This window comes from Trichechus manatus, unplaced genomic scaffold, assembly GCF_000243295.1.
Source record: "Trichechus manatus latirostris isolate Lorelei unplaced genomic scaffold, TriManLat1.0 scaffold00058, whole genome shotgun sequence".
NCBI lineage: Eukaryota > Metazoa > Chordata > Mammalia > Sirenia > Trichechidae > Trichechus > Trichechus manatus.
This window is the reverse complement of record NW_004443994.1, coordinates 15,818,830-15,846,756: the sequence shown is the minus strand read 5'-3', so window position 1 is coordinate 15,846,756 and position 27,927 is coordinate 15,818,830. Positions and strand designations below refer to the sequence as shown.

At 38.2% G+C, this 27,927-nt stretch overlaps 1 protein-coding gene across 1 annotated transcript in view; it reads left to right on the top strand.

Moving 5' to 3' along the window:
• PLPPR5 (phospholipid phosphatase related 5) overlaps positions 1–27,927 on the top strand; it is a gene marked incomplete at its 5' end in the record, with an annotated part of 83,354 nt that overhangs the window by 44,637 nt on the left and 10,790 nt on the right. The window contains 2 exons of the mRNA XM_023733351.1: positions 511–687; positions 11,865–11,984. Of these exons, the coding sequence (XP_023589119.1) occupies positions 511–687; positions 11,865–11,984 (297 nt within the window). The remainder of the gene's footprint in view (positions 1–510; positions 688–11,864; positions 11,985–27,927) is intronic.

Here is a 27,927-nt window from a genome sequence, read left to right as displayed (position 1 = left end):
AGATAAGAAGCCTGGGGGCAGAGAGTTTATGTTAATTGGTGGAGGAACAATTTGGAAAAAGAGAGTGAGAATGGTTGTACAACTTGAAGAATGTGATCAGTATCACTGAATTGTACATTCAGAAATTGTTGAATTGGTATATATTCTGCTATGTATATTTTCAAAAACAGCAAAAAATAAATTATTAAGAAAAGGAAAAAGTTACATTAAAAATAAAAAAGGGGTTACTTAGCATACTTGTGCTCCGTGTTCTTAGCTGATTAGTAATGTTACATAAGAATTAGCCATTCATGAGAAATGGCCATATCAGGTAAGTAAAATTGAATGATTACTACTTTTAAATTCTGCTTTTAAGAAACTTTATTTAAAAAATTATAAACTATAGCTAATGATTTGAATCATAGATACACACATACCCACACGTGTGTGTGTACTTATACATAATATGTTGTGTATGTATATCAAGGAAATACCTTCATGAGAAACCTTGTTTTTCATTTAATATTTCAGATGTATATTACCAACACAATCAAAGCCAAAGGAACAAGACTTGCTAAGCCAGTTCTATGTTTGGGCTTAATGTGTTTGGCCTTTCTTACTGGACTCAACAGAGTAGCAGAGTATCGAAATCATTGGTCAGATGTGATAGCAGGCTTTCTGGTTGGAATATCTATAGCAGTATTTCTGGTAAGTAAAAATTTATTTAGATACCATTCGACTTTAAAGTAACCTGTAAGAAAACACAAGTATGAATCGTTGGACTTGTCTAAATGTGGTATATCAAATGATAATATATTTTAAGTGATTAATTTCTTCCTCCTCTCCCATTTGTTCTGCCTAAAGCCAGGTTAGGGGAGGGTGAAAAAGTATAAATTTACACTTAAAGTGCATAAAATATTTTCATACAAAATGGGACAGGGCTAAAAACCCAAAGTCCTCCCTGGCTAGTCCTTAAAATGGGCTTGTTTGGATATATTTTAAACTTTCTCAGGGCAGTTTGCATTCTGTAAATCTAGAGCATTCTAAATTGACCTAGTGCCTCACCACAGACTCTCCAGGAGCCGCTATGTCACAGCACTCTCCAATAGGTAAAAATCACTGGTGGGATGAAGTGTTCCACTTCAGTAACTAAAAATTTATGGATGGATTTCAAAACAATACCATCTCAAAAAAAATTATGCTCAGTAGTGAAGAGTCTGCTCAGTGACTTCTCATAAAGTAAGCACACCATCTATACTTCTAGTATAAAATCTCTTTGGAATGTGCTTGTAGATTTCAATTGATGGAAAATATATTTTAGTATGGCTTTAGAATTAATCAGCCCATTATAAATAATGGGTATACCACATTTTACCCAGATTTAAAAAAAAATGTGTAAACTATAAATCACAACATATTTTTGCATTGATACATTATAATTTAAGAAATACCTTATTTCCATTTTGATTACATTTAAATTATCAGTTGCTTCTCACACTTAACTTTCTTTCCTAGGCTCCTTTAACTAGTTGACAATGGGTAAGCAAAATATTATATGAACCTTTCCAGCTACCAACAGCTACCAAATGTTCGAGCACAATTTATGTACCAGGCATTTTACTAGACATTTTAAATAGATTATTTCCTTTAGAATCTCCTGTTAGGAAGTGGTGACCATGATATCACCTCTGCTTTACTCCTTGTTTTTGTTTTTTTTAAACCTTAATATCATACCCTCTGATTCCCCAAGGTCCCTTGGAGACTTAGGCCCACCTCTCTCTCTCTCCCAGAGATATCCTGCAGCATCATGAAAAAACCGGGACCCAGGCTAAACCAAAACTTTTTCCTTGCTTTCATGTAACACAGTTGAGACTCGTTAACATTAAAAACAAACTAACAAACAAAAACAAACACTGCCCATGAACAGATGAATGGATAAAGAAATGGTGGTACATACATACAATGGAATACTACACAACTGTAAAGAATAATGAGTCTGAGAAACATCTAATCATGTGGATGAATCTGGAACTCATTCCGCTGAGTGAAATAAGTCAGTTACAAAAGGACAAATATTTTATGGTCTCACTTTTATAAAAAGTCAAGACTAGGTATACACACAGAAAGCAACGTTCTTCAATGGTTACCAGAGACAGGAAGGGGAGGGAGGGAGAACTACTTTCTAAATAGTAGACACTAGTTATTTTTGGTGAGGGAAAAGGCAATACCTAATATGGGCGAGGTAGCTCCACAACCTGTCCAATGTAAATGACACTAAGAAGTATGCAAAAATAAGGAACAATTTTGAAAGAGCAATAATAACAACCACAAAATATGTGCGTGGTTACACAGATAGGCATGTATGCATATATGTGTATAGAAAAGCACATGTGAATATACAGGTGTGCATGTACAAGTGTATCTGTAACATATGTATATACCTGTTTATGTGCACCACATATATATTCATATATATAATAAACCACATGGGGGCACAGATACAGATACTACCTAAACACAGCCAAACACCTTGTGGGATAGGTTTACTGGGTTTGAAGCCTTGGGACCATAGTCTCATGGGATAACTCAGTCAATTGGCATGACATAGTTCATAAAGATAATGTTCTACATCCTAGTTTGGTGACTAGCATCTGGGTCTTAAAAGCTTGTGAGCGGCCATCTAAGATACAACTGTTGCTTTCTACTTGTCTGGAACAAAAGAGAATGAAGGAAAGAAAAGACTCAAAGGAGAAACTAGTCCACAGGTCTAATAGCCCACATGAACCACAGCCACATCTAGCCTGAGACCAGAAGAACTAGACGATGCCCAGCTACCACTACCAATCATTCTGACCAGAGTCACAATAGAAGGTCCCAAACAGAAAGGGAGAAAAATGTAGAACAAAGCTCAAATTCCTAAAAAGGATCAGATTTACTGGACCAATAGAAACCAGAGGAACTACCAGGACTATCATCTTAAAATAGCCTTTGAACTTGGAACTGAAGCCACTCCCGGTGGCCTTCATCCAAATAGATTGGCTTATAAAATAAACAATACCACTCATGAATACTGTGCTGCCTTAAATAAGCAACTATATGAGACTAAATGTTCAACATTTACCCTAAAACAAAGATGAGAAGCTAAGGAGGAGCAGGAAAGCTAGCTTAATGGAAACAGAACAAAAAGAATGGAGATAACGAGAATGTCGACACATTATAAAAAATGTAACCAACATCATGGAACAAGTTGTATAGGAATTATTAAATGGGAACATAATTTGCCATGTAAACTTTCACCTAAAGCACAATCAAATTAAAAAAAAAAAATCCTCCTTACATAAATCCAAAGAAAATCATAGACAAGTCAAAGAGCATACCAATATACCAGTAGTTGTAATTCCAAAGCACTAGTATAACTGTATTTCAGTTATGTGGGTCCAGAATATCTTCACTGGTGCTTCATCAGGCTTTCTGCCCATCTTCCTGTGGCTGTTGCCATCTTCCCTTTACTGAGTAAACATCACGATATCTTGCAAGGCCAAATCCAGAATCCTAGTGTCTCCCAATCACTTCCCAGTCTGAGAACCATGTAGGGAATGATGCATCCCCCTTGGGCTCAAGACCTTCCTACTGGATATATTCACAGCATTCCATAATGCTCCTTCAAACGAGCACACACCCAGGAAAATGACCTTATAAAAAAGTCATGTGAAAACAACACCTTAACCAGATAATAGCTAAACATAAATTTTTCATTCACAGCCACTCATGAGTGTGAGTGCCTACCAATGCCAGGCACTGTGCCAAGAACTGGGGATGCAAGGAGGCTCAAATACACACAACGCTCTCTCCTGTAGGAATTGCAATCTGGTTTGGAACTCAGAATAGATAAGTTATTTCCTCAAACACCCCTTCTCTGTCTTCCTTCATAAATAAGCATTTACTGAGCACCTACTATAATCCTGGCACCATGTTTGATGCTGGGAATAAATACATGAAAAAGGTACAAGCCACATAATTAAATAGATCACAGTCTGTTGGAATGAGATAGACACAAAGAGCTTCTGATGTTGTTGTTGTTAGTTTCCATCAAGTCAGCTCTGACTGGTGGCAACCTGATGTATAACAGAATGAAATTTTGCCCAGTCCTGTGCCATGTTCATGATCGTTGGTGTATTTGAGTCCATTGTTGCACCTATTGCATCGATTCATCTCATGGAAGGTTTCCCTCATCTTCACTGACTCTGTAGCTTACCAAACATGATGTCCTTTTCTAGTAATTGGTCTTTCCTGATAACGTGTCCATAGTAAGCAAGCTAACGTCTCATCGTCCTCGCTTCTAAGGAGCATTCTGGTTGTATTTCTTCTAAGACTGATTTGGTCTTTCTTCTGGCAGTACACAGTATATTTAATAGTCCTTGCCAACACCACAGTTTGAATGTGTCAGTTCTTTGGTCTTCCTTTTCCATACTCTAGCTTTCACATGCATGTAAAGCGATTGACAAAACCATGGCTTGGGTTAGGTGCACCTTCAAGAGATCAACTTTTAGAATTAGAGGCAAATCAGAAAGAGGAGGTAATATATAAACTTGATAAATTTGCAAAGCAGGTGGCTCTAGGCTGGGGCTTAAGAAATAGGGGAGATAGCACAGTGCACAAAACAATACACAATACTTCATAAAATAAGCATTTAGTGAGCCCCTCCTCTCATCCAGACCCAGGGCACAGCGTGTTCATGCGAGGGCACAACATCCCTGGAATGGTACCAGTTATTCAGCATGAGTGGCAAAAGGGGAGAATGGAAAAGGACACAGGGGACATCCTGAATGCCCTTGTATGTTATGAGAATAATCTGGACTTTTGTTTAAAAATGTAGGTGATTCAGGACCACTGACAGTCTTCAAATGCTTTGAAACATAAAAACAGCCTGATTGACTCCCACCTCCTTTATATACTCATCTGTAACATTCAGCAATTTACTTACTTTTCCTGAGCCTCAGTTGCTTCCTTTTGAAAATGAGACTAATAACAGCCCCTTAAAGCGTCACTAGAAGACTTATAAAGGTTAAACAAAATACTGTTTGCTCAGGGAATGGCCACATGAATGAAGTTTCATAAATGACTGTTTCAGTTCCTGTCACCGTATAATAAGATTCCTGCTTTAAAATCAGGGTTGATGGAAACTAAACCTCCAGGTGAAGATGGAGGAGACAGGGTATGCAGAACAATGGAAGTAAGATGGCACAAATTGGGTGTGAGTTGGCAAAGAGGGAAGGGAGCATATTCGGAAGCTATTTAGGAGATGGAGGGTTTGGAACCTGATGGAAGGCAGGAGATGCTCGGACAGGACCGGGGGAGGGAGTGATCCATGATGATTCCCGGGTTTCTCATTTGGGCAACTAAGTAGAACATTTATTTTGAGCCAGTGACTCCAGCTCTGGCTTGCAATATCCTGGGGTGTTTCCAATTATCTTGCAGCATGTGCAGAATTCTAAAGTGATTCCAGAATAAAATTAATGCTAACCTATTGCGAGCCTCCGTGTCTTAGTTAAAGACGTCCATGGCCCCTGGGCACGCAGACTTAGTGCCTAGCATTTGCCTTTGACTCCTTCTGCTCATTCATCCCCCACTCAGGTGATTCATCTGATCCCAGTTCATTTACACTACAAAAATATTTCTTTCATGTCTTATTTCTTTGCCATTCTGACCATAACCGTTCAATTCTAGAGATCATTGCTTCTCACCTCTATTATTTCTGTGGGTTTCTAGCTGCCTCCTCACTTCAGACTCTCCTCCAAATACCCACATTCTGCTTCTGAACACATTTTATTTATAATATAACTCACTGCTAATAAGCACCCTAAGCCAAAGAAAGACCTTTTTCCTGCTGTGTCAATTCCAGCCCTTTCCATTAGACTTCTGGGGTCCTCAGTAACCTGGCTACACTCTACTGTTGTTGATGATAGTTGCCGTGAAGTCACCCCAACTCATGACAACCCCGTACACAATGGAAATGCTGCGTGACCCTGCACCATCCCCATGATTAGTTTAGATCAGACTATTATGACCCAAAGGATTTTCACTGGCTGATTTTGGAAGTAGATGCCAGACCTTTCTTCCCAGTCCTTCTTAGTCTGGAAGCTCCATTGAAACTTGTTCAGCATCGCAGCAGCATACAGTCTCCACTGACAGACAAGTGGTGGCTGAACATGAGGTGCATTGGCAGGGAATCGAACCCAGGTCTCCTGCATGGAAGGCAAAAACTATACCACTGAACCACGACTGTCCCCACACTCTTCTTAGCCAAGTTTATTTTTTCCTCTTTACAGTGTAAATCCTGAACTTCAAATCCAGTCACTTTTCTTCCTCTCTCACAGACAGGCTGTGTCCATTCCATACATTTGCATCAGTGGGAATACCTTTTCCTCTGTATATTTCAAAGAGCAAAACAGGTTTCTGAGTGAGACAAACGTAGGTTCAAATCCTTCTTTACACCATTTGCTAGATGCATGACCTTGGACAAGTCACTTAGCCACTTGTTCCTAAAATGGCGAGACCTCTTTTAAATTGTATTTAAAACAGCTACTCCTCCCCAAGGAAAGAACGTATTCCTTCATCCCTACTTCACTTTTCTACATAGCTGCCGTTCGCGTCAACTTTTAGTATACCACGTATAATTCTTCCTATTTTTTTTTCTTTCTATCAACACCACTAGAATGTAAGCTTCTCATGGAGAGGGCTTTTAATTTGTTTTGTTCACTGTGATCCCCAGAAGAGGGCCTGGTATATTGGAAGTGCTCAATAAATATTTGATGAATGAATGAGGAATCATTTCATTTACCGTCCAGAGCTCTTTTGAAGGTTGAGTGGAAATACTTATGTATTAAGTGCAGCCCAGTGCCTGGGGTAGAGAAAACACTCGCTAACATGGTCCTCACCTTTGAAATCTATTGAAAGCCTTCACTGACTTTAGATTCCAATGAGGCAAGTTTCAACTTCTTCAGGAAGTATCCTTGGTTACTTGCTTTCCCCATTTCTCCCGAATTTTTAAAGCACTTACAGCCTGTCCTCTTACAGCCTAACAAGTAATTGCATTCTGTCCTGAGTTTATCAGTCTTATCCCATATGCATTTTCTTCATGGTTAGAGAACAAAATCTCCATGCTTAGCAAAATGCAAAACAATCAGTAGTTGAACAATAGTGGTAGAAATGATGAATATTATTTTATGAATACACCTCAAAGCACTTCCAAAGAAAAGTGTATTACAGTGTCAAGCAGTATGGTTCAAGTTTATTGAGCCACAGCAGTAGTTTCGTATGTTATATGATAATATAGTAACAATAATACTTATTTGCGTGTTCTTTACTACATCAAATCAAGTAATCCTCACAGCAGTCCCCTGAGATGTAGTTATGTTTGTCCTCATTTTGCTGATAAAAGAAACAGAGGTCTAGTTATATTAAGTAGTTTGCTCACATTCAGAAAACTGGTAAACAACAGAGCCCAGGATTAAGACCTCGAAGCCCATGTACTTAACCCCATGCAATAGTGACGTTTCATTTGCCACAAGGGAAGAGGGAAAACAAACATGATGGATCAGATTAACTTACTGTCATTACTCAAAAAAGAAAATAAAAATATATATGTAGTGGTGACTTATGTGTGTCATCTTTGTAAGAGAGGGCAGCATTATATGCGTGGAAGCCACCAGTGTAAACGACTGTTTAGGACGCTATGTGGGAATCCAGGCAAGAGGTGGTGATTGCTTAGTCTTTGGAGTTGGTGGTGAGGATAGAACAAAGGACATAGAAGAAATCAATGTTTAGGAAGCAAACTGAACAGAATGAGTGACAGGTTGAATATAGAAGGCATAAAGGATGAATCCAGGTATTCTGGCTTGTGCAACCGGATGGGGGATGTTTTCCTTCCCTGAAAGCCTTCAGAAAAGGATCAGTTTTGAAGTGGGGTCAGGATGTGGGCAGATCTTGAGTTTAGTTTAAAAAAAAATTATTAAATTTGCCTTACCTTTATCAACCAAAGAAATGGAGCTAACTTAGTGATCTGTTGAAACTTCTTCACTTTCTAGTTGAGAAAACTGAGACCCGGAAAACTGCCCAGGAACTTGCAGACTCAGGCAGACTCAAGATCAAAAACTAGGTCTCTTGTTTTTTCCTACCAGTATTTTTATGGGTGGGATAGTAAATAGGAAGTGAATTCTGTAATTATGAGTGGCAGCAAATAAGGCTTCTTAAATATTTGAATATGATTCTAAAGATTTGGTAATTTCCTTCCTTTTAATTTAAATAATAACAGTAATGAAGAATAATCATTATGCAAATAGATGCCACTTAATGAGTATTTACTATGTTTTAGGAGTTTAAGTATTTCTCATAGGAATTCTCAGCTTCTTCAGTGCTGACCCTTAATTACAGCAAAGAGATAACTTATACTACCCTTAAAGAATTTTCTAAACCTAAATAAGTTAAAATACAATTAAACTTATTTCAGAAGCCCATATTAATTTAAGATGAACTTTTTTTTTAATCTCCTGAGTTCCATAGTTATTCATCCATGTGCTGAGAGGGATATCATTGTTGATGTCAGATGGATCCTGGCTGAAAGCAGAGAATACCAGAAAGATGTTTACCTGTGTTTTATTGACTATGCAAAGACATTCAACTGTGTGAATCATAACAAATTATGGATAACATTGCAAAGAATGGGAATTCCAGAACACTTAATTGTGCTCATGAGGAGCCTGTACATAGAACAAAAGGCAGTCATTTGAACAGAACAAGGGGATACTGCGTGTTTTAAAGTCAGGAAAGGTGTACATCAGGGTTGTGTCTTTTCACCATAATTACTCAATCTGTATGCCGAGCAAATGATCTGAGAAGCTGGACTGTAGGAAGAAGAACACAACATCAGGATTGGAAGAAGACTTATTAACAAACTTTGATATGCAGATGACACAGTTTTGCTTGCTGAAAATGAAGAGGACTTGAAACACTTACTGATGAAGATCAAAGACTACAGCCTTCAACATAAAGACAATAAAGATCCTCACAACTGGACCAGTAAACAACCTCATGATAAATGGAGAAAAGACCGAAGTTGTCAAGGATTTCATTTTACTTGGATCCACCATCAACACCAATGGAAGCAGCAGTCAAGAAGTCAGAGGACAGATTGCATTGGTAAATCTGCTGCAAAAGACCTCTTAAAAGTGTTCAAAAGCAAAGATGTCACTTTGAGGACTAAGGTGTGCCTGACCCAAGCCATGGTATTGTCAGTCACCTCATATGCATGTGAAAGTTGGACAATGAATAAGGAAGACAAAGAATTGATGCCGTTGAATTATGGTGTTGGTGAAGAATATCGAATATTGGACTGCCAGAAGAACAAACAAATCTTTCTTGAAAGAAATAAAGCCAGAATTCTCCTTAGAAGCGAGAATGGCGAGACTTCCTCTCACGTACTTTGGACATGTTATCAGGAGGAGCCAGTCCCTGGAGAAGGACATCATGCTTGGTAAAGTAGAGGGTCAGCGAAAAAGAGGAAGACCCTCAACGTGATGGATTGACACAGTAGCTGCAAAGATGGGCTCAAATATAGCAATGATTGTGAGGGTGTAGCAGGACCAGGCAGTATTATACACCGGGTCACTATGAGTCAGAACTAACTCAACGGCATCTAACAACAACAACAACATAGTTATTTTATTTCAACAAATTTTACTTTAGAAGAATATTTAGCAGCTTTTCTTCATCTGATCAGTTTTGCAATAATTTTTAATACTAATGAAAAGGGAAATTGTACGTGTGTTTCAGGAAATGGGTATGAAACTGCCCGATTTTTTCTTCTGGCGGTTTTTGTTGGCTAATTTTTTTTATTATATTCTTTATACTCTAAAGCAGGAGTCAGTCGACGAGCCACAGCCCACAGGCCACATTTGGCTTATTACCTGTTTGTATAAAGCAAGCTATGTCAAAACACAGCCATGCCCACTTTAGGAATTTTCTATGGCTGGTATTACACGAAAACGGCAGAGTTGAATAGTTGCCAGAGACTGTCTGGCCCACAAAGCCAAAAACATTTACTGTCTAGCCTTTTACAGACAAAATTTGATGACCCTTGCTCTAGAACTCTTAGCATCTATCAGTGCTTTGTAGTGTCATGAAATTGGCAAAATTATTTGATAGTAGGTTTATCAAGGAGCCCTGGTGGCACAGTGGTTAAGAGCTATGGCTGCCAACCAAAAGGCGGGCAGTTTGAATCCACTAGCTGCTCCTTGGAAACCCTGTGGAGTAGTTCTGCTCTGTCCTATAGAGTTGCTACGAGTCAGAATCAACTCGATGGCAGTGGGTTTGGTTTTTTGGTTTATCAAGTACTCACCTCCATGCCATTCCTATCCCTTACTTTAAAAGTCTTGATGGCAGTGTTAAAGTTGAAATACCAAATTATCAGGCTTTGATCTATGCTTCTGATCTGTAATGCTTCAGGGAAATGGAAAACTAATAAGTATATACCAGTTTGCAAGGAAATACTTTTTTTCTGACAAAAAAACTCATAGTACATGTTATTAGTTTATAATTTTATTTAAAAGCTGGAGAGTAACCAAGATCTAATTGGTTTTTGAAAATATTCAGTAATGATCTCTGCTAAAGAAAAGGCTTTCCAGTGGAGCCTTTGTAAACATATACAGTGTAACTGTATAATTACATATTAAGCATTTATTGAAAAATATGAATGTTAGGTTTTAACTGCAAGTAAGTTCTGAATATTGATTTGATAATAGAATATAAAGCACAGAAAAGGAAAACTCAATAATACCTTCAGAAAAAAAACCAAACCCGTTGCCATCGAGTCAATTCTGACTCATAGCAACCCTAAAGGACAGAGTAGAACTGTCCCATACAGTTTCCAAGGAGCGCCTGGTGGATTCGAACTGCCAACTTCGTGGTTAGCAGTCGTAGAGCTCTTAACAACTGCACCACCAGGGATCCAAAAATACCTTACCCAGTAGTTAATATAAGCAAACAATAGCAAGTAATTTTCTTGTGTTAATTTACTTTTACTCAAAATGTTGATCCACCTGCATCAGAAGCTTCTGGAATGCATTTTAAAAATGCTGAATGGTAGGCCCTATGCTCCACCTACTAAATCAGAATCTTTAGGGGAGAGCTTAGGAATATACATTTTTAACAGCACCAGAACTTTATTTTCATGCACAATAGAGTTTGAAAACCTCTAGTTTAATTAAAATTCTGTCACCTGTGGTATTTGATCAGTTGAAACAAGGATGAATTTCCTTTCTTTAAAGAGTCTTCTATTTTCAGTAGTAGTCCCAGTAAGCTATTACTGAAATGCCAAGTATGTATGGTATATAATAATAGACAATAAACTAGGTTAATTAAAGGGTAGCTACTAAATTCAAGGGTGCCAATTGTAGAAGGTTTATTATGAATATAATGATCTTGAAGCAATGGGAAATAATTAGCATTTAAATTAAGTTGTAGGTTAGCCACATTAGAGAAAGGTTAGCTTGCTATGAATTTTTATGAGGTTATGATGTTATTTTTGGATTGATTTGAGCATTGACTATGCCTTAAATAATGAAAATTTTAGAATAATAAAGTTTTCATTATTAATTGAGCTAGATATTAATTGGTGAATTTTCTTGACTCTATATATGCATTGCAGTAGTGATTAAAATTTGTACAAGACAAATCTGAATGTAACTTACATACATGTAATATTTAAGTAATTTTAATACTTTATCACTGTGATTAGATTTATTAAGCCATTTAAAAAGAAAAAAAAAGAGTCATTGTCAGAGGGAGCATGGTTTTACTTTAACTGTAATTGTTTTCTGAAATTTTAGGTTGTATGTGTGGTAAATAATTTCAAAGGAAGACAACCAGAAAATGAGCATATACACATGGATAATCTGGCACAGATGCCAATGATCAGCATTCCTCGAGTAGAAAGTCCTTTGGAAAAGGTAACATCTGTACAGGTGATTCATAATTTAAATTCTAAGATGTGCTTATTATCTGCAGTAAATGAATAACTATTCCTGTGTGTGTGTCTGGAGAGTGCCTGCACATTCGTTATTGACTTACTGAGACAATCTCAGAGTCTAATGTGGTATTTAGCAAGAATTTAGCCACTGAACGGATTGTCTTAGAAAAATGTATATCACATTTTAATGTCTCTTGTATCCCTCGTGCAGAAAACTGAGTACCTGTGTATGGAATATGTTCAGTTTCTTACTAAGGAACATTGTTGGATTGTCTCGTGTAGACCAAATAATATGATAATTTTACTGGAGAATATATGCATTTTTTTCATAAATATATTCCGTTTCTTTCATGCTCCACTTATTTGAGAAAGTTCTTAGTATAATGCCTGGCACATAATCAGAGCTCAATAAATATAGGTTGAACCTCAGTGTATAAAGGTATGGCAGCAGGAAAACATCAGTTATGTGCTCCTAATCAAGGAGGCATCAAGGGTCAAGTTGAACTGACTGAATGGAGCCAGACCATGTAGCACTTGGACTGGCAGGTCTAGGTCTCATTGGGCATGGCAATGAACACAGAAGTCCCGTGCTGACTAGTTGCAAGAAAGTGCTGTGCATAGAGGTGATGCACACCGATTTCCTTTTTTAATGATTTCAGGCCAGTGTTATAGGCATAGCTAATAGGAATTCAGGCAAGTGTTGACAAAAGCTTTTCTTGAGACTTTTGTTTAGCAGCCCATTGCTGTCAAGCCTATTCTGACTCATAGTGACCCTACAGGACAGAGGAGAACTTGCTCCATAGGGTTTCCAAGGAGCGGCTTGTGGATTTGAACTGCCAACTTTTTGGTTAGCAGCCAAGCTCTTAACCACTGTGTCACCAGGACTCCTTTGTTTACTAAATAGAGCAATATATTTTAAATGATGGTGCAATTATGTCCAGAGGGTTGCCAGTGACTTTGCCTCAGCTCTGTCCACTTCCACATTTTGATCAGCATCTTAGCAGAAGAGTTCAATTACATGCTAATCAAGTGTTTAAATGGTGTGAATCTGTGAGGGATACATTGGATGAAAGAATAAAAGTTCTTGAGAGACTGCAATAAGATAAAATTAATGATTTACTGGAAATGTAGTAAAGATTTTGCATTTGGATTAATACAGAAAAAGTTTATGTATAAGGGAGGGAACACCTATGTTAGCTGCATAAATAAAAATGGCATGGAGGGTGTTGTTGCTGTTAGGCACCAATGAGTCAGCTCCGATTCATAGCGACCCTGTATATAAACAGAACGAAACATTGCCCAGTCTTAAGCCATCTTCATAATAGTAGGTATGTTTAAGCCCATTATTGAAGCCACTGTATCAATCTGTTTTGTAGAGGGTCTTCCTCGTTTTCACTGACCCTCTACTTTACCAAGCAGCATGTCCTTCTCCAGGGATTAGTCCTTCCTGATAACATGTCCAAACAAGCAAGATGAAGTCTCACCATCCTTGCTTCTAAGGAACATTCTGGTTGTACTTCTGCAAAGACAGATTTGTTCATTCTTCTGGCAGCCCATGGTATATTCAATATTCTTTGCCAACACCATTATTCAAATGCATCAGTTCTTCTTTGATATTCCTTTTTCATTGTCCAATTTTTTGCATGTATTTGAAGCAATTGAAAATACCATGACTTGGGTTGGGCACAACTTAGTTATCAAAGTGACATCTTTCTTTTTAAAATTTTAAAGAAAGTCTTTTGCATCTGATTTCCCCAATACAATACGTCATTTGAGTTCTTGACTACTGCTTCCGTGCGTATTGATTGTTGATCCAAGTAAAATGAAATCCTTGACAACTTTAATATTTTCTCCATCTGGCATGATGTCGCTTATTGGTCCAGTTGGAGGTGTAATTGGCTGCAATTCAGCATGTGTCAGCAGCATGATGTGGCTACCCGTACAATTAATATGATCTTAAGTCTACTTAGAGAAAATGATATCCTAAATGAAGGGATTTATGGTTTTTCCTGCATAGCTCTGGAATATTGTACACAACTTGAAATATTGTGTACTTCTCTTGGCAAAACATTTTTGAAGGTGGGCATTGATAGAATAGTCAACACTTCAAATATTTGTTACATGAGTGAATGAGTGTGTACAGAATGGGTGAGTGATGCCAAAGTCATGGATTATGAGGTACTTGGAGAAATGAAGGACTGTCATGTGGACGAGGCATGAGCTTAGTTTTGGGGGGCCTCAGAGATCACTATTAGGATGAAAGAAAGGGAAGTATAGGGAGATAAATAATGGCCGGAAAAAAATGAAAATTTTTCTAAAAATGGACTGGTTGCCCTAAGAGAGTGAATTTTTATTATTATTTTTTTTAACTAAAGGATTCATGTAAGGCTTTAAAAAGTCACTTATATGTGATACCTTAGAAGAAATTCAAGTGTCAAGGTGAGGATAGAAGTACTAGATGATGATGATGGTGATGATGATGATAATGGTTACCATTTAATGATCGTTCAGTATGTGTCAAGCACTATACAGATCACTTATGTAAATTCAACAAAAACATTTCTAGTGCTCTGCAAGTATAAGCTCAGTCCTTATGACAATTTTAAAATTTGGGCACAATTATAGTGGCAAAGACCACTATAATAGTCCACCTGAATCCCTTATTTTCATCTTCTTTTTAGTAATTAAATTCTATTTTAGTTGTGCTCGTGATTGTCCAGCTACAGTCTATATTTCCCAGCCTCCCTAACAATTCGGTATCACCACACAACTAAGGTTAGACCAGTGGAATGTGAGCAGGAGGAATATGTGCAACCTCTGGGCCATCACTGATTCAAAGATTCTTGCCCTGGATTTTCTCTGCCCCTTCTTGCTCAATAGAAAAGGCAATGACTGAAGTAACCTTGGAAGTCATTCTCTAAAATGGCTAATCCAGTCTGCCAGCGTGGGCCCCTGGATGAGATCAGGAAGCAGAGACATGCCAGACAGTTCTGAGAAAGAAACTCCTTTTTTCAAGCTGTTGGGTTGTATTAATCTCTTTGCTACAGCGGTTTAGTTGGAGGACTCAAACATCCAACTTTTTCAATTAGCAGCCAAGCCGTTAACCCATTGCACCTCCCAGGGACTCTTTTACTTTGGTACTTCCAGACTAAAGTTTGCTTGAATTTGATTCTCTCCCTTTCCCATTGGAGGGCATTGGTCCCACACTCTGCTGAGCTCCAACTTTTCTCTCAGCTCATTTCATTCCCAGGCGAAGGTAGAATGAGGTCTGCTCCCAGCACTCACACCAGACCCTGGGAAGATCACAAGTTGAGGGGCTGGAAATGTATCTCATGCTTCCCTTTGGAGCTCTGCTGCTGACAGGATGTGTATTCGTGTTCATCAGCCAGGAAGTTCATCAGGAGGAAGACCATCACTTAAAGGAAGCCTACAATAGCTTCCTCTTCTTTTTTCTGAGTATTTGAGATAAATATATTGCTTATTATCATAGTCTTACACTGGGAAAAAAGTGAATATAAGTGTTCTGCCTATAGTTTGATCTTAGTAATTGATAGTTGGACGGTAACATTAGATCCTTAAAGCTGGCCCACTAGGAAGAGAGAAGGAGGCCTCTGTTAAGGTTTGGTTTGCAGACATGGCCACGCGTTTTAGCCTTATGAAGCCAGGCTATCATTTTCTGGTTGTCAGTTTTGTGCAAAGAAGGCAAAGCAAAACGTTTCTTTTAGAAGTTATGTACTTATATAACCTCTTATGTTCAAAGCACATGTCTGATAAACTGTAAGCTACAGAGTAATTATAGCATGCAAGCATTCTTTATTTTTATGCCAGCAATTTATCCTTTAATTATAGGGAGTTTGTCATGTAGTTAATTACCATATTTTATGAGGAAAAGTCATGATTTTTCTGAAAGCTAAGTAAATTTGAACATTGATTACATTTGGTTTTATGAAAAGAATTAGTCATCTGTGGAAACTGGCCCATCATATTCCAATGTCCTCCAGATATTCAAGTTACCATTCATTATAACTGTTAGTATTATTAAGTCATGAAAAGCCTAAATGTATATCAGTAGTAAGTCATTGAGGAAGGTCCCTGCATGGCACAAATGGTTGTGCAGAGGTTGGCAGTTTGAACCCACCCAGCTGTACCACAGAAGAAAAATCCTGTCAATCTGCTTCCATTAAGATTACAGCCAAGAAAACCTTATGGGGCAGTTCTCTTCTGTAAAACATGGGATCTCCGTGAATCAGAATCAACTCAATGGGAACTAACAACAACAACAGCAAATTGTTAACTGCAGTACCTTTCACCAATGAGACACAGTACAGTATAGTGTGTTGTTTCCACTCACAGGTCTTGAAGGTGAATTTTGGACACCAGCTCAAGTGCTCTGTGAGTCAGTTTTCTCATTCATAAAAATCTCTACCTCATACGATTGTTATGAGGTTCAATAAGCTAATAGTGAAGCACTTACAACAATGACTAAGCCTATGAAACTCTTAATAATTGTTGTCGTTAGGTGCTGTCCAGTTGGTTCTTATTCATAGTGACCTTATGTAGGACAGAATTAAATGTTGCCCAGTCTTGAACCATCCTCACAATCATTGCTATGTTTGAGCCCATTGTTGCAGCCACCATATCAATCCATCTTGTTGAGGGTCTTGCTCTTTTTCGCTGACCCTCTGCTTTATCAGCCATGATGTCTTTCTCTAGAGATTGGTCCCTCATGATAACATTTCACCAGCCTGGCTTCTAGGGAATATTCTGGCTGTACTTCTGCCAAGATAGATTTATTCATTCTTCTGGCAGTCCATTCAATAATCTTCACAAACACCATTACTCAAACATATAAACTGTTCTTTGTTTTCCTTTTCTGTTGTTCAGTTTTTGCATGCATATGACACCATTGAAAATACCATGGCTTGGGTCAGGCACACCTTAGTCCTCAAAGTGACATCTTTGCTTTTTAATACTTTAGAGGAGTCTTTTTCAGCAGATTTGCCCAATGCAACATGTTGTTTGATTTCTTGACTGCTGCTTCCATGGGCATTGATTGTTGAGCCAAGTAAAATAAAATCCTTGCCAACTTCAGTCTTTTCTCCATTTATCATGATGCTTCTTATTGGTCCAGTTGTGAGGACTTTTGTCTTCTTTATGTTGAGGTGTAATCCATACAGAAGGCTGTAGTCTTCGATCTTCATCGATAAGTGTTTCAAGTCCTCTTCACTTTCAGCAAGCAAGGTTGTGTCATCTGCATATCGAAGGTTGTTAATGAGTCATCCTCCAATTCTGATACCTCATTCTTTTTCATATAGTCCAGCTTCTTGGATTATTTGCTCAGCATACACATTTAGTAAGTATGGTGAAAATATAACAACCCTGACGCACACTTTTTCTGATAATTGCCTACTTAGTTGTCAGTTGCAGTTGTAACTACTATTGAACAGTTAAATAGATGAAGTAAATTTAAATGTACTGTTGTGGAAAGTTTCCCAATACATATTGCAAACTTTTTTTTTTTTAAGTTGCATTTTATATGTATATAGATATATATAAAAAAGCAACTGGGTGGGTTCAAACTGCCAACCTTTCGGTTAGCAGCTAAATGCTTAAACACTGCACTACTAGGGTCCTTAAATCCAGTTAATACCCTGTAATTTCAAAGGGTGAAGGCAGGAGATAAGAGCAACTTCTGAGGGAGTGAAGAGTCCATTCCAGTTAGACTATATTTCAATGCCTTGGACCAACACCTTTTTGAATCAGGGGTAGCAGATAGGCAAACACAAACTAAAAGAAAGCTTTCAGGCAAGAGGCCTTTCTCTCATCAGGCTTCTCATTAATATGGCTCATGCTAGATGAAAGAACCGTTTCTAAACTGAATGGACATCGACAACAGCATGGATATTACCTTCATTCAAAGAGCAGTAGCAAAACAAACTGTATCAAATGACTACACCATCCTTCAGTATTTCAACAAGAAAGGGAATGAAACTGTAGAAACAAAGTCACTTTCCCAAGAATGCCCAGGGCCCCAACTTCTTCTCCCACTCCGTCAGTCTGGTAAATCATCAAAACAATGATATAAAACTGTACCCTCCACTCAGTTACTGGGGCTGAGGACCATGGTTGCAGAGGTCATCTAGGTCAATTGGCATAACATAGTTCAGAAAGAAAATGTTCTACATCCAACTTTGGTGAGTAGCATCTGGGGTCTTAAAAGCTTGCGAGAGGCCATCTAAGATAAGATATGTGTACTAGTCCCATCCTGTCCACAGCAAAGGAGAATTAAGAAAACCAAAGACACAAGGTATCATGGATTGAATTGTGTCCCCCAAAAATACCTGTCAACCTGGCTAGGCCATGATTCCCAGTATTGTGTGATTGTCCACCATTTTGTCATCTTATGTGATTTCCTATGTGTTGTAAATCCTGCCTTCATGATGTTAATGAGGAAGGATTAGAGGCAGTTATGTTAATGAGGCACGACTCAATCTACAAGATTAGGCTGTGTCTTAAGTCAATCTCTTTTGAGATATAAAAGAGAAGCAAGCAGAGAGACAGGGGGACTTCATACCACCAAGAAGCAGAGTCAGTAGCACATGTCCTTTGGACCCAGGGTCCCTGCGCTGAGAAGCTCCTAGACCAGGGGAAGATTGATGACAAGGACCTTCCCCCAGAGCTGACAGAGGAAGAAAGCCTTCCCCTGGATCTGGCAGCCTGAATCTGGACTTCTAGCCTCCTAGACTGAGAGAGAATAAATTTCTGTTTGTTAAAGCCATCCACTTGTCGTATTTCTGTTATAGCAGCACTAGATAAATATGACACAAGGGAACTATTAGTCCAAAGGACTAATGGACCACAAGTACCACATCCTTCACCAGCTTGAGCCCAGGACAAGTAGATGGTACCTAGCTACTACCACCACCCGCTTTGACAGGGATCACAAGAGAGGGTCCTGGACAGAGCGGGAGAAAAATGTAAAACAAAATTCAAATTCACAAAATAAAAGACCAGATTTACTGGTCTGACAGAGACTGGGACAACCCCCGAGACTATGGCCTCCGGACACCCTGCTAACTCAGAACTGAAGTCACTCCTGAGGTTCACCCATCAGCCAAAGATTAGACAGGTCTATAAAACAAACAATAACACACGTGAGGAACGTGCGTCTTAGCTCAATCATGTATACAAGGCCAAATGGGCAACACCTGCCCAAAAGCAAAGATGACAGGGCAGGAAGGGACCAGAAAAAGGGAGGGATGGAAACAGGGAACCCGGGTGGGGAAGGGGAGAGTGTTGACACATTGTGGGGATTGCAATCAATGTCACAAAACAATTTGTGTGTGAATTGTGGAATGAGAAACTAATTTGCTCTGTAAACTTTCACCTGAAGCACAATTTAAAAAAAAACAAACTGAACCCTCCAGCATTTCAGCTCAAGATCTAACTGGAAGATTCCCAGGGTATTTTTGGAAACAGTTGAGGGATCCTTGATTAATCCATTCCCATTCATGTTAGGAAAGTATATCTATACTGATTCAAGCATGAGAAAACAAGACAATCACTTAAACCATTTAAAATGATTTCATGACAGAGAAGAGAGAGAGAGATTTTAAGAGACAGAACATGTTTTTGAAAAAAGATTAACTTTAAGAAATGTAATTAAATTTCTTGTAGATAGCATCTGCTTTCCACTGTCAAGGAAATTAAAGAACACATGTGAAATTAGAGATGAAAGATAGTTTTCTTACATTAGAAAACTATTGTAAGAAAACACATAATGCAGTGGCAAAATTAAAACCAATACTAGAAACCATAAAGAACAAAAATCCTCACTAGACAGAGTAAGATCAGTTAGGTCAAGGGCAGGTTTCAGAATATGTAGTAAAAGAACGAGAGAATGCAGTTGATCTTAAAAAAAAAGAAAAAGATATGGACAATGTACCACAGAAATCTAACATATGAATCATTGTAGATCCTGAGGAAATGAACAGTCCTGGGTTTGAAGCCTGGTTCAGCTGCTTAATAATGAGGTGGGATTAGACAAATTATTCTTTCTCTCCTTACCTGAAAAATTGATACAGTAATTGTTCCCCTGTGAATAATTGGTAGAATTAACAGATCACAGATAAACTTCTTGGAACCTAGTAGTTGCTTAACAGAAGTTAGTTCCCTCTTGCAACAATAGTAATTCCCTTAATAAGGATTTTTACTTTATTTCATACTAGGATACCGCTATAAATTTAACAGATGGATTTAAACATGTATACGGATTGTCTTTGTCATACATCACACATGTGGCAGCAAATCATTATAAAATGTTGCATACATTAGTGTCATAGCAATAGCAAAACGAATCCTGTGGTTTCTTGCCAAGGCAAATATGATTATACATTACCATGTTCCCTGTGATAAATTCCTTTGAGCATTCAGCATGCTGTGCATGAACAGCTATGGCAACCTATTTAAAATTCAGTTGCTTTTCTGTAATGCAAATCTTTGTTTTACAGAGCTGCTGAACTGTAATATAAATGTTATCTAGGACCTTGTCAAAACAACTTTAATAGTGATTAGATATTGGAATAGGTAGTGAGACTAAAATTATTCATATTTTAGACATTTTTCCTTAATCTAAGCTTTGAGCTTTTATAAAAAATATTTGAAGTAAAGCAATGTTTACATGCTATAATTTGTTTGCATTTGTTAAATGTAATTCTGTTTGAAAAAAAAGTAAATTGAAATTGTAAGTTTAAAAATTCCAACAGGCATCAACATTTTAGGTTAAAAAAACTAGCACATTCTGTTATTACTTTGCCATATGTCATTTTTCTTATCTGTGCTCATATATATTCAGCATTTATTTGTTCACGTTATTTATAAACCAATATACTATATGAATAATAAAAGCCAGATTTTCTTTAGCTATCTAACAGACCATTTATAAAAGTGTCTTCCAGTAAATTACTTTTGAATAGAGACACAAAGCTTTCTCATTTATGTGAATAAATATAGAGTTGATGACTGCATCTTTAAATTATATGATTCATTCAGTCATTAGCTAATGAAGGAGAGAATAAAGCAATGGTTGATTTGAAAATCATTTGCAAGGCACACATAATTAATCATACATGGAAAATCTCTCATACCCATTCATCCTCCTCTTCTCTTAGATTTGTTCCCTTAGGGTGGACCATCTTAAAAACGCCATTGATACCATCACAATCAGAAGCACTACAGCACTATGGAAATTTTTTATAGGGAAAATATAAAATTATATTTCAATAAAACTAGGAAAAGAAAACAATGACTCAGTTAACAGTCTTAAGAAACAGCCAGTGTTTGTTTTTTGCTGTTTTGGTTAAAGAAGCAACCAAAGAACAAGTAATTTGCACATATTGTTTAAAATTTGAAAATAAGGGAAACAAAACAAAAATGAATAGGAAGTACCCATATTTCACCACAATAATAACTAGAAAGGTTTTTTTTTGTTATTTTGTTTTTTAATATCCTTCAAGACCTCGTGAGTATGTGTAGAGTATAATAGAAGCTCCCACTGTATATTCTGTTCTATTATCTGCTTTTGGAGCCCTGGTGGCACAGCAGTTAAGAACTCGGCTGCTAACCAAAAGGTCAGCAGTTCGAATGCACCAGCCGCTCCTTGGAAACCCTATGGAGCAGTTTTACTCTGTCCTGTAGGGTCACTGTGAGTCAGAATCGACTCGATGGCAACAGGGGGAATCTGCGTTTACTCTCATAACGTCACATCGTGGATATTGTTACAGATCACAATAATCATATCAAGCATGAGGGTAAAAGCAAATCTTTAATGAGAGTTTCATATGTGTCTGAAATTATGCTAAGAACTTCACACATAAAATCTCATTTCTTTTTTATAGAAATCATTGAGCATATCATAACTTCCATGTTACAGAGAAGGAAATATAAAGAGGTTAAGTGACTTGCTAATGTCACTTAAACTCTGTGTTCTGAAACAAGAATATGAAACCATATTTGTCTGACTTCTGAATTCAAGTTCATAGTCACAGTGCTGCACAAGATTATATCACTACACTGAAAAAGTTATAATCTATAGAAATTATCTAACCTTTACCTTTTTCAGGCATAGATTATTGCTTCCAACTTCCCACAACTATAAACAGTGCCAGGGTAAACATCCCTAAAATATATATCTTTGTAAGTTCAATTAATAATTTACTTGGAATAAATTCATAGAAGTGGAAACACTGAGACAAAGAGGATGAATACTCTTGATTCATATAAACAAATGAACCTTATTTACTTTCTAACAATAGGAAATATTGTTTTTCGTAATCTTCACCAGTATCATAGGCTATAAATATCTCATTTGAATTTGTATTTTTTAAACACTTTCCGATAAATTTGTTTGATGTTTTTTTCTTTTGTGACTGAAGCACTCAGATTTTGAAACAATAATTCAATAACTGACAAACAAAATTATAGACTTTAGACTTATTTAGAATCACTTTGATTCCTTTGAATCATTTGATTCTTCTCTGTCAAGTAGATTGGGCTGCGTATTTAATGAATTTAAATACTTTAAAGAAGTTTAAAAAAATGAAATAAATTAGTTAGGTTAAAATACTAGTATATAACAAGGCACAGGTAGCATTTTTGGATATGAGTTAGCTTTCATCAGTTGTTATGTATAATAAAATTTTTTATTTGTAATCAGATTGCTAATATTCATGAAACTTGTAACAAATATCATCGTGGCTAGTGGTCCTGATAGAGTATAGGTTTGTGGTTTTTTGGTCAGGTTTATTAAGGCATATTTCACCCTTCTTTTTAGTGTGAAGTTTTGAGTTTTGACACACACACATTGCTCTATCAAGTTATAGAACATCTCTGTCAATCCAAAAAGCTCCCTCCTGCCCTTTTGTAATCAACGACTCCTCTGACCCTCCTGGTAACCATTGGTGTGTTTTCTGTCCCTGTACTTTTGCCTTTCCTGGAATGTCATATAAAAGGAAAAAGATAGTATGTAGCCTTTTGAGTCTGACTTCTTCAACTAAGAGTAATGCACTTGAGATTTATCCATGTTGCTACGTGTATCAGTAAGTGTTTCCATGTCATTGCTGAATCTGACTTTCCATTGTCTGGATGTTCCGCAGTTGGTTTATGGAAGAACATTTGAGTTGTTTCTAGTTTTTGGTAACTGTGAATAAAGCTGATATAAATATGCATGTGCAGATTTTTGTCTGAATATATATGTTTCTTTTATCTGGATAAATACTTAGGAGTGGGAACGCTGAGTTGTACAATAAATGTATATTTACCTTTTAAAAAAAATTCTAAATTATCTGTGTGATGGCTAGTGGCACTTTTAGATTTTAATGGTTCTGAAATGATTCTAAGGAGCTCTGGTGGCACAGTGGTTAAAGCTCTCAGCTGCTAACTGAAAGGTCAGTGGTCTGAACCCACCAGCTGCTACATGGGGGGAAAGATGTGGCAGTCTGCTTCCGTAAAAATTACAGCCTTTGCCCTCCACCGGACTGAGTCCAGTACAGCTAGATGGTGCCCGGCTACCACCTCTGACTGCTCTGACCAGGATCACAACAGAGAGTTCTGGACAGAGCTGGAGAAGGATGTAGAGCATAATTCTAACTCACAAAAGAAATTCCAGGTTCTCTGGCCTAAAGGAGACTGGAGAAACCCCGAGAGTATGGCCCCCAGACACCCTTTTAGCTCAGTGGTGAAGTTATCGCCGAGGTTCACCGTTCAGCCTGGGAGTGGACAGCCCCGTAAAACCAAATGAGACTAACGAGGTACAGTAGTCCAGTGACAAGGGCCAGAAGGCAGAAGGGGACAAGGAAGCTGGTGATAGGGAACCCAAGGTTGAGTAAGGATATTGTTGATGTGTTGTGAGATTGTTAACCATTGTCATAGGGCAACATTTGTAGTAACTGTCAAATGAGAAACTATTTTGTTCTGTAAGCCTTCATCTTAAGTGAGAATAACAGCACAATTGGAAGAGCATAGTCAATGTCACTGAACTGTGCATGTAGAAATTTTTGAAATGGTGTATCTTTGGCTATGTGTATTTTCACCAAAGAAAAGGTTGAGAAGTTAGAGGGTTGACATGTTGTGGGGTTGTTAACCAATGTCATAAAACAATATGTGTACTACTGTTTCATGAGAAAGTATTTGTTCTGTAAGCCTTCACCTGAAGTACAATTAAAAAAAAAAAATTACAGCCTTGGAAACCTTCTGGGGCAGTTCTACGCTGTCCTATAGGGTTGCTATGAGTCAGAATCAACTGGACAGCAATGGGTTTTTGTTTTATGGGAAATGATTCTGGATACAGCTCATCTGGATTTTTGCTTACTAGTGCCTCTCTATAAAAATGGGCAATTTTTAAAAGAGGAGTTATATTCAGCTTCTGATTATACAAGGATTCATCAAGCAACTGGGTCATTATCTATGTCCTTTGATTCTTCTCTGTCAAGTAGCGTTGGGCTGCTTACTTAGCAATCTAAATATTTTAAAAAATTAAATAGATTAGTTAGATTAAAATACCAGTATACAGCAAGGCATGATAGCATTTATAGATATGAGTTATCTTTTTTTTTTTTTATCGTGCTTTAGGTGAAAGTTTACATAGCGAATTAGTTTCTCATTGAACAATTAATACACATACTGTGTTGTGACATTGGTTGCCAACCCCATGACATGTCAACTCTCTCCCCTTCTGGATCTTGGGTTCCCGATTTCTGCTCATCCAGCTTTCCTGTCCCCACCTACCTTCTCATTCTTGCTCCTGGGCTGGTGTGCCCATTTAGTCTCATATACATGGCTGAACTACATGTTCTATTGTTTGTTTTATAGGCCTGTCTAATCTTTGGCTGAAGGGTGATCCTCAGGAGTGACTTCAGTACTGAGTTAAAAGCGTGTCCGGGGGCCATACTCTCAGGGTTGAGTTATCTTTCTTATCATCAGTCATTATGTATAGTAAAATTTTTATTTGTTATCAGATTTCTAATATATGAAACTTGTAACAGATATCAAATAACAAGCACTTTCTTTCCATTTCCCAGTTCTCATGAGCTTATAGTCTAGTAGGGAGATAGACAATTTTGTAAGCAAATGCAGAACAGGGTAATAATAGCTATGCTAGAGGAGCTCATAAAATGGAGACCTATCCAGACTTGGAGTCCTTGGGTGGTACCAATGGTTAAATGTTCAGCTACTAACTTGAAAGGTTGACAGTTCAAATATACCCAAAGGTGTCTCGGAAGAAAGGCCTAGTGGTCTGCTTTTGGAAGGTCATAGCCATGAAAACCCTATGGAGTACAGTTCTACTCTGAAGCGTATAAAATCACCATGAGTCGGCATCAACTTGACAACAACTGGTAATCCAAACTTAACAATGCTCAGCATCCTCCAAGGGAAAAGCCGAAGGATGGTTAAGATTTAGCCAAGTGAGAGAAGAATGTTCAAGATAGAGGAACCAGCTTGCACGAAGATTTTGTTTGGCAGGTGAAGCAAGAGCATGGGGACAAGAGACTTGAGGATTTCCTTATCAGGTGATACATCATGGGGTCCAGAATAAGTGGAAAAGAAATAGAATTCCGAAGGAGCATGATAGACTGGAGCATATGGATAAATTAAAGATTGGGAAAATTCCGACTTCCGGCAACATGGTGCTCTAGGCAGAAGCACCACCCCATCCCTCCACAGCAAAGATCCAAAAAACTAAGCCAAACAGAGAAAACAGCAATCCTGAAACCCTAAAACATCAAATGAAGAGATAAAGAATTCAGCCAAGCACCAAATGGAGTGAGAAAACTGACAGAGAACGGAGAGCGAGGACAGATTCATGCAGAAGTCCCCTATCATCTAACGCAGCGCAGAACCGCCATCTTTGACTCCTATCAGAGACCAGTAAATGGGGGATATGAGAAAGCAGCTTCACGGAGCTTCCAGCAAGAGACAGAACAACCAGTAATTGGCAATATACGCTTTCCCACCCCCCACCCTTCTTCACCCCACTCGGCCTCCTCTGCTTCCTGTGCCCACAGTCTCTTGGCCAGGAAGCACCGGCTGCTTGGATTCCACCCACCTGCACTGGCCGACTCCCTGTGTGCCATTTGTTGGCTGCTGGTGTTGCTTTTTTCTGCTTCTTTTGATTTCTTCCTTACCTCTCACCACTTCCCACTTCTTTTGCTCAAATACCTAGCTCTGCGAACCATCTTTGCTTCTTCCTGGGGAGCTGCAGAGCTCCGTTCGAGTGTGGAACTGCTTCCTGGTCTGGGTTGCTACGCTGGTGGGATCCTGGAGCCTTTGTTTGTTTGTTTGTTTTGAATTGTTTGTTTGTTTTCTTTTCCTTTTCTCGAGTTGGGAGCTTGTTCTGGCCAGGCAGTGCTACACAGCTTGAGACCTACCCCTCTCAGCTTGCGCAGATGCTCATAGGGATCCCTGAGGGCATTTCTTTTTTTTTTTTTTGTGGGTTTTTTTTTTTTATGTTTCTTTGGGGGCTTTTCCTATTTTTTTTTTAAGTTTGTTTTGTTTTCCTTTTTCTCTTTTTCCCTTTATGTCTTTCTTCATTACTCAGTTTCTCATCTCTCTATACCTTCCTTCTCTTCCTGTCCCCTGAATACCTGGCGCTGAATTTCTCCATGCCTTCTAGCCAGGCTGTACTGCAAAACCTGGGAACAACTTCCCCAGACCTCGTATCACACCAGTGGGATCCCTAAGAGTTTTGCTGTTCTTTTTTCTTTCTAATTTTTATTTATTCATTCTTTTCTTTTTTTTCTTCTTCTTCCCCTTTTTGTTTTTCTCCATTTCATAGTCTCTCATCTCTCCACTCCAATGGCAAGCTCCCCTAGCACTCTTTTTCGGTTGTTTGTATGTTTTTGGCTCCTGTTGCTCTCTCCTCTCTCCCATATCCATCTGAGCTCCACACATCACAATCTCCCTGCTCCATCCTGCCTACCTGCACCGTGCGCTTAACATCACACCACCAAGCAGCACAGGCACGGCCTACTGGAACCTGCCCTGCAAGGATTACTGACCCGCCCTGGTGGCTGTACTAAGTGCCACAAACAACCCAGCGCAGCAAATCCTCTTCAGCAAGACCTGCCCTGCTGTACCATATCTGAGTGACTGACCTTACCAATTGGAGAAGGAGGCAAAAAGTATCATGCCCACAGATGAGCAAGCAACAAAGAACACACAGCCCGCCTGCTCAGAAATAGCCAAATTAAAAAAAAAAAAGGATGAAATAAACAAATCTACAATCAATAAAAGAGAAAAATTACTACTGAATGCCCCAAAGACAGCAGACAATATCAAAACATTTACAAAAACAGGACAGGATGGTTCCAACAGGCATCCAAAATAAAACACCAGATGACCTTCCAGTAGAAGAAAAGGCACTAGAACTACCTGATAGGGAATTCAAATCCCTAATATTCAGAATTATCCAAGAGTTGAAGCAAAAAGCAGACAAAACTGAGGAAAAAATAGACAAATTCATGGAAAAGGCAGACAAATTCGTGGAAAATACAGACAAAAAAATGGAAGAATTCAGGAAAATAATACAGGAACAAAATTCCAAAATAAATTCACAACTAGAAATTATACAAAGACAGCAATTAGAAATCCAAAAGATAAACAACAAGATTTCAGAAATGGATGGTGTCATAGGAGGGCTGAGAAGCAGACTTGAAACGGTGGAAGACAGGATCAGTGGAATTGAAGACAAACACTTGGATACAACTCTGTTTGAGGAAAACTCAGAAAAAGTAATGAAGAAAAATGAAGAGAGCCTGAGAGTTATGTGGGATACAATCAAAAGCAAAAATTTGCAAGTGATTGGGGTTCCAGAATGGGGAGGAAACAGAAAACACAGAGAGGATCATTGAAGAACTGCTGACAAAAAA